Source organism: Caloenas nicobarica, chromosome 8, assembly GCF_036013445.1.
Source record: "Caloenas nicobarica isolate bCalNic1 chromosome 8, bCalNic1.hap1, whole genome shotgun sequence".
In the NCBI taxonomy this organism is placed as follows: Eukaryota; Metazoa; Chordata; class Aves; order Columbiformes; family Columbidae; genus Caloenas; species Caloenas nicobarica.
This window is the reverse complement of record NC_088252.1, coordinates 22,650,036-22,663,922: the sequence shown is the minus strand read 5'-3', so window position 1 is coordinate 22,663,922 and position 13,887 is coordinate 22,650,036. Positions and strand designations below refer to the sequence as shown.

The 13,887-nt window shown below is 48.9% G+C and overlaps 1 protein-coding gene across 5 annotated transcripts in view; it reads left to right on the top strand.

Moving 5' to 3' along the window:
* TP63 (tumor protein p63) overlaps positions 1 to 8,256 on the top strand; it is a 108,274-nt gene extending 100,018 nt beyond the window's left edge. For 4 of the 5 annotated variants that reach the window (XM_065639694.1, XM_065639695.1, XM_065639697.1 and 1 more), the window contains 4 exons: positions 1,784 to 1,941; positions 2,911 to 3,055; positions 3,885 to 3,978; positions 5,250 to 8,256. In XM_065639694.1, coding sequence (XP_065495766.1) covers positions 1,784 to 1,941; positions 2,911 to 3,055; positions 3,885 to 3,978; positions 5,250 to 5,546 — 694 coding nt within the window. In that variant the 3' untranslated portion in view covers positions 5,547 to 8,256. The remainder of the gene's footprint in view (positions 1 to 1,783; positions 1,942 to 2,910; positions 3,056 to 3,884; positions 3,979 to 5,249) is intronic. The other variant, XM_065639698.1, reaches the window with a different exon arrangement.
* Positions 8,257 to 13,887: the final 5,631 nt, after the last annotated feature.

Genomic DNA, 13,887 nt, shown 5'->3' with positions numbered 1-13,887 from the left:
ATTTCATGGCTGGCCTCAACTTTTATAATTGGTGAATTGAAACCTCAGATGTGAATCATTCCCTTAACCTTGAAAAGTTGGATCTGAACTTCATGGCTCGGTTTCACTTCCCCTTGGGAGTTGCTGCCATCGTTAATATTAATTTGTGAAGCTTCTTGTGCTTTCCACTTCCTTGAGTCTATGAAGTTTGCTGGATCTTGTCCTGCATCTTCACTGCCAAAGGACAGTTCACACCCTTCTGTACCTCCTGTAATTGTGTAATTAGGTAACATTTCTTCGGGGCCTTAGATACTCTAGCCTGTTAGCATAGATGTTTTCTCCACCCAACACTGTAAGTCTTAAAAGTGCAGGAAGCTGGAGACAATGTAATTGCATGAAACTTGACCTCGATTGCTGAAGGTTTTAATAAATTATCTAGGAATAAGCCTTTTCTTTCCTTTACACTTTGCTTATTTGAAGTAATAATTATTCTCTTTGCATAGAAGGAAAACCAGTTCCCAGGAATTGGTGTAACCAGTTATACCCAGACGAACAAGTTTCCCAATGGGAAATGAGATGGGAATGTGCCTTTGCATGTTCACCGTGGGGTCACCGTGATGTGGCCGAATGAGTGCTGGGCTCTGCGGCGAGCCGGGTGACCTCTGGTCTGTGGGGTGAGCATGGCTTGGGAGGGTATATCATGTTTGGGAAGTGTGCCTGCTTCCCCAGAACCTTTGCCCGGTCTTGCACGTGCCCTTGGTGTCAGAGAAAGAAAAACCCGTTCTCTTGTGGCACGGCAATGCTCTGCCAATTGCGCTGTTGGGCCCGCTTTAATGATCATTTTCTGCATATCTCAAATAAGACCCCACTCCAGATGGGATGCCGCAGCCGTAACCTGATCAGTGAACTGGGCTGTCGTTCAGAAGCTGTCTGTTCTTTGCGCTCCGGATTGCTTACGAGGTGGGATTGCAGCTGGGACCCTCAGGGCTGGGGACAGGGAGCTCGCCAGAAAGCTTCTCTGGCCCAGTTCATGGAAATGTTGGATGGAGTTTGGGGCTGTCTGGACTTGAGGAAAGCTAGAGCTGTTGTCAAGTGGTAATAATAATCTGATACTCTTTGCAAGCAGCCTGCGGGGTTTGGATACCAAGTTCTCCTGAACACAAGCAGAAGCCTATGCGTTGGCATCCCAGGCAGCTCTGACCATCTCAGTAGTGGTCCTTAAGGTGTATGGAGTCTGTCTTGAGCAAAGAGCCCCTGGCTGTTATAGACACACCTAATAACAACCCGATTATGTGAATAACTAGGAGATTTGGAGAAACCAAGGTAATAAGTGTGATCCAGTCTGAAAACTGTTTCTGCAGTCAGGTTTTAGGGGTAGTTAGGATGATTCGAGGTAGCTTCCTTAGCTCTTGTTCTTACAAAAAAGCCTCTGACCACAAGGAGAGTTTAACTTAAAAATACTATTTTTGAGTTTTGGCAGCTGTTTGCTGGCTTTCGCGTATGTGCTCTTCAGCTTAAAAACATATGTAGAAACTTTTCCTTAAATAAAAAATTTGAACTGAAAGTGAAGCTCACATTTGGTATTTCAACATGTGTTTCTTAAAGGCCCAGAATATCTGGGAAACCTCTTATTTCCTGTTGACTCTCTCCCTCCAGTGATCTTTATCTGCGATGCTCCCATGATGTCAGTGATTTCACTAGCAGTAGCTCACCATTGCCACAAACAAGAAACATAGATCCTTGGATGCCCCCTCTTAACAATCAACCACTGTGATTCCTATCCTAACATCTCCTTGGTTTGCAGGACCTCCATGCAGTCACAGTCATCCTATGGCTCCAACTCTCCACCGCTCAGCAAAATGAACAGCATGAACAAGCTGCCCTCGGTCAGCCAGCTAATTAACCCCCAGCAGCGCAATGCCCTGACCCCAACCACCATCCCTGACGGCATGGGAACCAACAGTAAGAAACCCTCACTCCTCCTTCTCCTGCTCTGTGCGTGCACCCCGCTAATCTAGGGAAGGAGACTTGGCATCTCCAAGCAGCTAGTGTTAGTCTGGGGATCCCAGAGTCGTTTGTGGTAGCAGGGCTGGGAACCTGCACAGCCAAATATTGCTTGGTGCTGTGCGACAGGGCGAGTCACCTGCTTTCTCTAAGCTTCAGCATCCTTCTCTGAGCCTCACAGGGGTGCACAGAGCTACTTCTCGCTTCAGATCTGGCTGGCTGCACTGTCTTCCAAGACTTGTTGTTTCTTCCTTTCCCAGCAGAGGAGATGCAAACATTGGCAAACTTTTTTCCCCTAGGTTCAATTAAGACACTTCTCAGTTCCAAAGGAAATATCTGCTTTTCGCAGCTCTGTAACCTGCTTCCTCCTGGCTGCTTAAGAGTGCCCAACAGACCTGTAAATCCAGGATGACAGACATGATTCTGGGGGCTGAGTTTTGTTGTGTTATATACTTTTTTTTTTTTTTTTTCTAAATTTCAGAAGCGCTGGGCTCTTGCCCACACCTGTTGCCGATCCCCTTTGGGTGCTCTTGGTGTCTCTGAAAACAAAGCTGTTTGGCTTCTGTATTGGGTTACTCCGCTGGCTCTGTCCCACTCCTCTCCTGCAGCAGAGAAAGCCGAGATGCCTGCGGCTTCCTTAGGTTTCTACCAAGCCTGTTTGTAAGGGAAAGTGACGCGGTGGCGGCGACGCTGCTGACAGTTGCTCTGGTGAGGGAAGAGCACCTGAAGGACTGTCTGTCATCTGGTCCTTGTGTGGTCATTGCGGCCCTGCCTGAAGTTCCCCGTCAGCTTGCTCTGTGTGGGGATTTGCAGGGGATTTAAGGCTGCTTTGGCTGTGGGTGCTGCCCCTCAGTGCCACGCTGGGGGTGAAGTGGTGGTCCGGGGACACCTGGGTAACAATGTGCTCCTCCTTCTTCTCTCCTCCAGTTCCCATGATGGGCACCCATATGGCCATGACCGGCGACATGAATGGCCTCAGCCCCACGCAGGCGCTGCCTCCTCCCCTCTCCATGCCTTCAACGTCCCACTGCACCCCCCCTCCTCCGTACCCCACAGACTGCAGCATCGTCAGGTGAGCGGGAGCAGGCTGCCTGGCACACGTTTCCCACCCGCAGGGAGCAGAGACCTTATATCGGGAGCCTTGAAGGGTCCTGCCGGGTCCCTTGCCCCGTTCTCCTGGAGCACTGGATCCCAGTGAGTCTTGGCACCCTTTGGGCACCAAGCCTCAAACCCCCACCTCTGAGCAGCTGAGAGAAACAGGGACATTAGGACTGCAAGAAAGCCGAGGGACACAGCATCTGTTGGACTGGTGGAACTGAGGGCACCAGGCAGACTTGCAAACTATTTTTTTTTTTTCCCCCCCCACTTTGGCCACTCAACAAGCCATGGCTGGGGTCAGAAGCCCCTCCGCCCTTCCATGAGGTCACACAGCTTGAAAGATGCTGCCCATGAGGAGGAATCCTTTACACTTAGGGAGGAATGTGCTGATTTTAAATACTTTGTAAGCGTGAACCCCAGACCCAGCGCCTTGCTGAAGCCCTCTATCCGTGCAGGCTGCCATGGGGTCAGCCACCTTCTGGGTGCAGTGACCTGGCGGGACGGTCCACGGGAGCCTTCCTGCCCCAAGATCCAGGCGGTGGAGCACTGGCTGTTGACCAAGGCAAGGTGCTGCCATAAGGGTTGTCTGCTAGGCGCTGAGCTGAAGGGCTCCCTGATTTGTTTGATGTGGCAGCAACGTGGCTTGCTGGCCTGGAATGTCTTGGAGAAGGTCAAGTCAAGGGTGAAAAAGCTTTGTCTCCTGTTGCTGCAGGTTGCCTGAGTGTTTGGTTTTTCTGTGGTTTGGGCTGTTGCAGCCAGGGTGATCCTTTTTTCTCTCTCCTTCCTTCCTTCCTCCTCTGCAGCTTTTTAGCGAGGTTGGGCTGCTCATCCTGTGTGGATTATTTCACGACCCAGGGGCTGACCACCATCTATCAGATTGAGCATTACTCCATGGATGTAAGTAACTCCTCACTGTTTCCTTCATTTGCACTCTTGGCCCTGCTTTAGAAATGGGTCAGAAATCCAGACTCAGTAGATTTTTATTTTTATATGATTAGTTTCATTTAAGGCTGTTGTACATGGGGAAGACTTACTGTGAGATGAAGAGAGGCTGGACTCAGGGCCAGAGTTGTAACGGCTTTGCCTGGCACAGAGGAAAAGTGTCTCCCCTCCCCACCACTCTGTTTTAGCCCCCGAAATGGCCCCAGCCCACATGCCTGTTAATTCTGCAAGGCTTGGTTTCAGTTTACACAGCTCTGAAACACCTCACTTGCCTGCAGACAAGTAGGCTGTCCAGAAATGGTCTGCATTTTTTCCCCTCCCTGCTTCTGTTTTCTGGCCTTACCTTAACGATCTTCCCTTGCCACTGGCATCTCAGCCCTGTTGTGGTTTTGTTTTTCTTTTTTTTGTTCCTCTTGCATGGCTTTTGCTGCAGGGTTGCTGCTTCCTCTCCTGTGCCATTGCTCTCTTCAGAGCTGGCTGTCCCATATTTTTTCGCCCCGAGACTTTGCAAGGCTGTGGTGTTTCTGCTTCCCAGCATGGGCTGCCTTCCTGCTGCTGCTTCTGGAATTAGAAAAGCTGACCCAAATTAACCAAAGCTGGTTGCTATTTTTTTCGGAAGCCGATATCACATTTCCCAGAGTTTAGGTAATGCTACCCTCAGGTACTGCACCAGAGATGGTGGGGCCTCAGAGTCCAAGTTTTCTAAGGTTATATGTCTGTTCTCAAATTTTTATTATGTTCAAGTAATTAAGGCAGTTCCTGTAGAGTCAGACTCTACACTGGAGCTCAGGCTTGAATTCTAAAATCCATGTTTATTTCAAAGCCTGCAAAAGGAAGTTTTCGAAGCCGTTGAATTTCTGCAGCCCAGCATCCCCGACCATAGACAACCAGCAGCTCTCCCTCAGGTTGTCTTGGAGGCCTTGCGGTCCAGTTAAACATCTAGCTTTAGGTCACCATATCTTATGCATGAATGTGTGTTTTGTGTCACTTCAAAACAGACCTTGTGTCATTAGTCCTTGCTGCCTCATGGCTACATGTGCTTGTTTAGCAGTGAACCACCACCTTCAGGATTAGTGATTTGTCTTCTACAGTGCATCCTGGCCACCTGGATTTTAGCAGTTTTGTTGGTTAATAGTCATTTGCAGGGTGGCCCAGAGGCTGCTTCTACTCCTGGAGCCCGGCTTGCTCAGGGATCTCCCTGTTAAGCCCTCTACCTTGCCTTGCAGGATCTGGTGAGCCTCAAGATCCCGGAGCAGTTCCGCCATGCCATCTGGAAGGGCATCCTGGACCACCGGCAGCTCCATGACTTCTCCTCCCCTCCCCACCTCCTGCGCACCCCCAGCGGCGCCTCCACCGTCAGCGTGGGCTCCAGCGAGACCCGGGGGGAGCGGGTCATCGACGCGGTCCGCTTCACGCTCCGGCAGACCATTTCATTCCCGCCCCGCGACGAGTGGAACGACTTCAACTTCGACATGGATGCCCGGCGCAACAAACAGCAACGCATCAAGGAGGAAGGGGAGTGAGACACGCGGAGCGCCCCTCCACCCCGCCTCGGCCACAAACTGCTCAGCCCTTCATTTGTCTTCCTTTCCATTTGGTACCGCACCCCTGGACGAAGGGTGGGAGGGAGCCTTCTTGCTCACTCATGCTAGTTATGCTCTTGATGCTGTCTAGGTCATGTTCCTGGGCTGCGACCTCCACCCCGGCTCTCACGAGGGGAAGAGCTGAGCGAAGGGGGAAGGCGGGTGGTATTTCCTTGAAAGCCATTGACCATCTCAAGAAGGCGTCATTCTTGTCTCATGTTTTCCTTTGGGGAGAGGGCTTCTTTTCTTGACTTTTGAATCCTCGTACACCTCGTGGGTGTCCTGACCTGCAAACTTGTCTCATTCAGTGATCCCACTTTTCAAAGCGGGAAAGTTAAAATGAATTTTTTAAAGCCGAAACAAACAAACAAACAAAAAAGCCAACAACCCTAAAACTAAATGCAAAAAGCCTAAAGCCACCACACCCTGAACTGGCAGTTCATCCGAAAAATAAATGGGAATTGGTCTGCTGAACGTTGCACTTAAACAGTCTCTTCCCACGGAGCTAAGCGCTCTGTTCATGTGTAATATTCTCAGTGGAGACAGCACATGCACTTTGCTGGGCAGGCCAGTGCTTACGGCCACCACTTTGTCCTTTTCCCTTGCCTTCTTTTGGAAAAAAAAAAATAAAACCACACCTGCTGTCTCTTTTCTTTTTGAATTTACATTCATGTGTATGTCCTGGTTTGCTTGTTTCAGGATATAAACACAAATATAGCTGTCAGTCACTCTTTACTTCTGTCTCCCATCCAACCTTTAGCCGTTGTACTACTACTGACATTTAAGCGAGCGAATTAGGCTTTGCCACATATGCAGCCTGGTTAGTTTAGCATAAGGATTTGCCTGCCTAGCCTCTAGTTGAACACAGGACCAGCTGAGAGCTGCACACTGATTTGTAGGGCTTACCCAGGTAATCTTTTATTTAGACTCTGCTAGATGGGTTTTCTGCCAAGTAGAACCATCTTTAGATATATCTGTAATAGGCTGGAGCCTGTCATGGTTTGTTGCCGGTGACTATAGACTAAGAGATGAGCAACTAGAAGTGGAGAGTAAAGAAAGAAAGAAATTTCCAACTGCCTTTGAACAAGGACCAGTTCCTGGTAATATGAGTGTTGCTACTGCAAGAAGTCATGTTTACACGAGAAATCGATTTTTCTCCTTTTTTTTTTTTTTTCTTTATTGGTCCTACAGCAGCTGTGTTCTGAGGCATTTCCTCTGACTGCCAGTGATCCTGTGGACCAGTAACCTAACAAAGTGTGTGTTTTCACATTTATGTTGGCCAAGGTAGTGAGACTCTTAACATACGTAAAACAAATGTAAACTGAGGAGCTCGGCTCAGCACAGCTGCTCTCAAGCTGGCTTGCTGTTTTTAACAGCCTGATTTCTTTTGGTTGGGGAAAGATGAAAAAAGCAGCTTGAATGACTTGTCATCCTACCTTGCTACAACCAAATAATCTCGTTTCAGTGCAGTGGCTGTTTTCTGGTCCCTGCTGTGTGCCAGATATTTCATTGAAGTCAAGTATTGTTAGCATCCTCCTCCGTCTGTTGTGCCAGGTCTATGTTGCATTCAAATACTGCCTTTTGGTGACTATGCAAGCCTATTTTGGATAGCTCTAAATGGTAAGGCAAGATGGTTACCCTGTAAACTGTGTATATAAATACTTTTTTTGTATGTGTAATTTTTGTTTCCTACAGCATAACATGCCGATTTTTATTTCTTCTGGGGCTACCGGGTCTGACAGAACCACAATAAAATGTTGTTTGTTTTTCTGTTTTTGTTTTTTTTAATTATTATTTTTTATGCAGAATGCTTACAGTATACATTGTAACAAATGACTCATCGCTGGACAAATATATTTGTATTTTTCATACTGAGATTCCTGTGTTACTTTGCAGTTGAGAGGGGAGGGAGCAGGTACTGAAAGCCTGTTTTATAATTTTATTTTGTAACACTTCAAAGAGCAGTGTCCTAGATTTCAAAGTATTTAACATGCTCAGTGTGGAAAACTTACTATGTCTTTTTCTTTTCTTATATGCGACGAAAGAAACGAGTCATCCTGCTCTTGTCTCTATGCAAGAATTAATTCAGCGGGGCAGTGTTAGTGCGGGGAAAGTGATAGTGCGGGTACTTTGCAAATTCCTGGAGGTGAATTAGGTTGTGCCCTTCTCACCTCCAAGGTTTTGCGTCTCCATTGTGTAATCCTTCTGAGCTGCTTCAGTATTGTACAAATATTGATGTAAAAATACTGTCATTTTAGGGACTAGGAAGCTTCTGACTAAAAAGGGTAATGCTGTGTCCAGAGTCTGGGTGCAAGAACTTCAGTATCTGCTTTTCAACATACTCATAGTGATGCAGCAGAAAAGCTCCATTCTTAATTAATAAAATATATGCTGTGAAAACCTTCTTTCCACTGTATACCACTACGGAGCCCACCTCTGTATAACTGGAATCTTCAAGTGAGTTTGAACTGCTGTAGCTTTTACCCTCCCCTGTAGAGCTGTGATTTGTTCGTTTGTTTGTTTTGTTTTGATACGTCAAGGCATATGGGTTAATTGATCTGAGAATCTGCCAATGCTTGTAGCAATGAGTGTTGCCTGCACCAAGACCAGTGTGTGTTTTGGAACACCTTGTTGTTGAAGTGGATGAAAATAAAAGCCAAACTGAAAATGACACAGAATTCACGAAGAGTTTCTTTTCTTGCTTGTGTACCTTCTTGGAAATGAGCAGGAGTCTCTTTGCTGCTGTTTCCTCCTCTGTAGCAGCTGGGGCTTAGCATCACCTTTGCCCATGTGTGCAGTTTTCTCATCCCCACACCATCCATGTCACAAGGGTATATTATAAGGTGCCAACACACATCCACCTCCCTTCTTCCCCATCTATATCCATCTCCCTTCTTCCCCATCTACATCCATCTCCCTTCTTTCTGGCAGATTGAATGGGTCAGCTGCTGTAAAGCCTCTTTCTGAACTGTGAAGTCTTCTGGGCTTTGCATTGTTTGCGTGGCTCTTTTTTTTTTTTTTTTTTGCCCTTTCATCACGTTTCTTTATTCTGTTTCTGAGCCAGGCACTGGGAAGTGGTAATTCTTCTTCCAAGGATTTGAAAGAACAGCAGGTCAGAGCCAGTGGGGTGGCTGTTACAAAAGTGATGGAGTGGCTTCCATCAGCCGTAACCTTCAGTCTGTCCATGGATCACCACGTTAACAGCCCAGCTCCATCAGTGGTTTTTGTATGGGGCCCATGTCTCTCCCTCTCGTACAGTTTTCCAGGGTTATGGTTGGGGAGGGGGCTCAGGAATGGACGAGAGTCTGGAAAATAACAAAGATCTTAAAAGAGGAAAAGGCTTCCCTTGGGACTTAGTTTTACATTTACTATTAGGGTTGGAAATGGCTGCCTGGTTTCTTTGGTTCTGGTCACTGTTTCTTTTCCTTTTTGCTGAAGGATTGGAGAAGCAGCTTTCTCTGGGTATCAACACCTAGAGGCATCAGTTCCCGTGGTTCCACTTTGACAGCGAGGGATTGCTTGAATGCGATGTTAAAAAGTGTGTTGTTCTCAAAGAGGGAAGTGCTACTATAACGACTGCAAGAACTCACAGTTTCAGCTGATGGACCCTTTCCTTGCATGTAGATGAGCAAATTGGATCAGGTAAAAAAGAATTTCAGTTTCAATTAACCAGGTAGGCTTGATACATGTTTGCTGATGGTTGCAATTGCTCTCTGCTGTGGTCCCCTGCTGAATTAGGAACTTTTGCATTGCTTACGTTACACCGAGGGTTTCAGTGCTGAGGAATCCCAGCACCCTTGCCCTCCACCCATACCCACTGGAATTTTGTCTTTGGATATTAGGATGCTTCATATACAGGCATGAAGTTTTCAGGGCAAGGATCCATCATAAGCTTCCAACTATGTTTTGCAAGCCTGGGTGGACCTCTGAAAACATGCATGCCTTTCTACGCTGGTTTCTAAGTGTGCTGAAGCTAGCAGTCCCCTGGAATGAAACTTATCCGGACACAGCAAAACTTGGCAAACGTCCGAGTGGAGCCTATGAAGAGTGTCTTGCTCATCACGTTCTTCCTGTCCTGTGTGGCTTAGCAGAAACCCCTGCCTTCCTGATGGCAAAGCAGTCGTCTGCACTGCGGTGGGAGGACTGCAGGACCTGGCCTCCCTGTCTGCCTCTTTGCACGTTGTTTCTCAGTGGGAAAACCATGTGAGCAGCCAAGCCCTAGCACCAAGCAGGAGGGTGGGCTCTTTGGTCTTTTGATTTGCTTATGTTTAAAATGTGTAGTTTATATCAACTCTTGTGTGAAGTTTAGTGAGGAGCTATGCCGGGCCAGTGCTTCAGCCCTGCAAAGCTCCTCTGAACGGTCTGCTCTCCCATCTTGCTTCCCGTAGATTAAGGAGCCAAAATTTTACTCAGAGGTATATGGCAGTAGACGTTCACTACAGCTTTGCTCTCCTCATCTGGGTCCCATGGACTGGTCCCTTTTCCTTATACAGCCATCCACTCCCAGCTATATACCACCCCTTCAGCACAAGGCTTTAACATCAGTGCTGTGGAACTAGGTGGTTTTGGTTTTGTGTGTGTATTTCTATCAGTAGGTGCCTTTCATTCGGTAGAAAAGTTGGAGCCCCTCTGCAGCCCTTTCCATCTGCCTGTGGATGTTGCAGGAATGTCCATCGCAGCCATGCCCTGCTGCTGGGTGAGTGTGGCTGTGTGCTTCCCTGGCTCAAACCGGTCAAAGTCCTATTTTTGGGCTGAAGGGAGGGATCAGTTAGTTCTGTTAAAATGCTTTGGCTTCCTTGTAAACACTCCTACAGTGTCACATGTTTTGTTTTTAGGAAACGACAGCTCTGCCTTCCTGAAGCAAGTCAGATACCTGGGACCACTGGTGAGCAAAGGAAAGGCTATATGAGAGTCGTAGATGCACCACACCTTGCTCTGCTCCCACACCAACATTAGGCACAGGCTTGTGGGCAACTGGATTAAAACTTGGATAACTTCAAGATTGTCGGGTGAGGGTCTCCATGCACTGTTCCTCTGATTTTTGTCACTGCTGTTGCAGTGCACTGTCCTTCGCATGCAGTGATAATGTGAGCACAGCAGCCAGTAGCTTTTTTGACTGTGCCACTTCCCTAGGATGATGAGGATATGTGCTCCAACAGGACGTGGGTGCCCTTTGTCATGCTCAGCAATTATTCACAGGCAGCTGGGCTGATATCAACCATTACAGCATGCAAGGGAGATGCTTACACTGTCTCTCCCAACTGCCTGGGGTAGGAGATTAGGCTCCCTGCATCATCAGTGGCAAGAAAGTCCCTGGGGAGCTATTCAGAGCATATTAGCTTCCCACTCTGAATCATGCCCTGGAAGATGTGGTCTCATTATTGCTTTCATCGAGGCCAAGGGAAGTTTATTAATATTAAGCAGGACAGCTCTGACCGTGCAATCAGTTTTGCAGAGCTCCTATGGCTCGTGGCTGCACTGCGAGGGACACACTCCTGACACAGCCATGTGCAATCCAGCAGCAAGCATCTGGCTGCAGGGCTTTGCGTGCGGCAAAGAAACTGGTGGAGGGTCTGAAGAGAAAAGGGGGAAAACAGAAACAAAATAAATCGACAGACCTGGGGAAGAGATGGTGCTTTTCCTCTTAACTGCCAACATTCTCAAAATGAGTGTTCAGCAGAAGATTTAAAAAAAAAAAAAAAAAGGCAACAGGAGATCTGGCTGCACTGAAGCCAAGACGCTTCAGACTACATTATTTCCCACCCGCGTTGGTTCCTCTGTCAAGGGGATTTGTAATGCTGTGTTCATAAAAAAGAAATACGTGTGAAAACAAGGAGGGCAGCGGTGATGCGGTGATGCTCCACCGAGCCGGGCGGAGCGGCCGCGCTGCCCGGGGAGCCGCTGCCCTCTAGCGGGACCCGCTGGGGCCGTTCGGGCATCGGGGGCCGCTCTGCCACCGGCAGCATGGAACGGGAGCAGGGACTTGCTGCAGCCCCGGGGGCTGGGGCGGATGAAGGCTTACGGGGTCAGCCCTTCTCCTGCCGCCGTTATGGTTCTCTGCTCCCCACCACAGGTGGGTGCAACCCGAATTACTGAGCCTGTGTGTACCCCTCGTCCCCCCGCCCCCCAATGGCTCCTGCGCTCAGAGCATGGGCAAGAGTTTTGTAAAACTGCCTTTTTCAACACCTTTTGCCTCGCATCCCATATGTAAGAGCTGCAGTATCAACTCGTTTGTTTATTTTTGCATGGGTGGAATAAGCAAGTGACCTACTGTTTTTTCAGAGCAACTTTTACTGTAGCTGCCTCTTGGGAAAGCTGCTGCTCTCCTGCCCTTTGCTGTGCACCCAGGGAATCCCCAGTGTTGTCCCCATGGCAACCAACACCAGCACAGATGAGAAATTAAGAAGATGAAGACCAAAAATCACCACCTGCTAAACAAGGAGAGGCAACTGCTCTCACCCCAGGTAGCACTTACATGCAAAAAGCCTGAAGCTGTGCCTTCGGCTGGTGAACCTCTGTCCAGGGATGTCTCCAGAGCCAGAGCTGACCCACTCCAGGAGGCTGGTTGGAGGCACGTTGGCAGTAAGCAACCTGCATGGTTACCCCATGCTGCAACCCCCTGCAGCCACGGCCAGCGTGCAGCAGCACCCTGGGCTCCCAGCACCATGCACACCCTGCCTGGGGCCACGAGAGGTGCTCCACCTTTCCTACACACACACACACACACACAGAGAACTTTGCCTGCAAAAGCCCTCCCTGCCAAAGCGATACACATCTCTTCTTCCAGCTGAGAAAATACCACCAGGTATTTTGCAGGGAGCACATGCTGCAGCCAGGAACTCCCACAGCAGCACCTGGCTGGAGCACCGGCAGCCGGCTCTGGGCTCCCACGCCGCCACAGCAGCCAGCTCAGCCAGTCTGGGTGGGGAGCCCGGCACCCGGCCAGGGCCAAGACGCCCGCGGCACCCAGCACCCCACTTGCACCTGCGTGGCTCCACAGGGTGCTGCGCACAGCGGGGGGATCTGGCTTGGTTTGCTGCTGCATGTTGTCAAAACTCGCCCTGCTCATTTGGCCCACAAGCAGTTCTGCCTCAGGGGAGGCCAAACGTGAGAGCAGCCCCCAGCACTGGGCAGGCACCCGCCATGGTTCGGGGATGTGCCATGGAGATAGGTTGCAGCTCCCAAGGAGAAGCTGGAGAGGACGACACCCACCTTGGCTGGCAGGTGGGGTGGATGCCTTGCTGGCAGCCACGGGCAGTGCCTGTGCTGGATCTGGGCACCAGGACCATGCTCTGCCCATGCAGGCTCTCTGCTTGGCAGCGAGGTGCCCCCATTGCTTGCCCCTACCCTGGCCTCCAGGTCCCAGCTCAGCTTTCTCAGCTGAGGTGGCCTGCAGGGAGACCTGGGGGAAGAGTGCCCAAACCACTCATTTGCACACAAAGGTGTGAGCTGGATGCCTAGCTCTCAGGTGTGGACAAGTGTTTGTCAGGTGTTTCTTTTCAGTCTGAGCATTTCCAAGCACTCTCCTTGGCCATCTCCAGTCTTTACCTGCACTTTTCTTCCCACCATCAGCAGCTGCAACATGAAGCTGGGCAGGAGCAGGTCTGAAAGGGAAAATGCTGGTCCCTTCCAAAAAAATTTTTCAGCTGTCCGGGGGCAGTGAACTCTGGCAAGGTGTTTTGCAGTTTTCTAGGAGAGCCTCTTGTCTCCTTCAGTTTTTCCTGAGCTTCTCAGACTGTGGCCTTGGGAATACACAGCTTCTTTCTATTTTCTTCTTGAGGTTGTTTTTCTTCATTGGCTGGTTTGGTGTGTTTTGTTTGGTTTGGTTTTTTTAGTTTTGTTTTGCTTTCTCAAATCCCTCTGTGAGCCTCTGATTAATTCAGCCTATGATTCCTTGGAAATCACCTCTAGAGACAATGCTGAAGATTTCTACGCATGTGATCTATCTTCTTTTTGGCTGTGTAGCCCTCCTGCTGAAATTGGGTAAGAAATGTTACAACAGATCCTAGTACTTTGTAGCAGGGATGTTAGGAAACAAAATATTGCACAATGCTGCGTGAAAAACTCTTTGATTAATTGAAGGTGTAGGTGGCTACGCAGTTGCATCAAATTATCCATGCGCCACGGTGAAATGCGAGATAAATGCATCGATTTCTTATTCCAAGGACATGGTCAAACAGCCAGTGCTGAACCTGGGAAGAGCTGCCAACCTGAATGTGAACACAGGTATTTTAATGGAAGTGTTTTTTATAGAAACAAGAGCTGGTGGGTCACCTCCAGC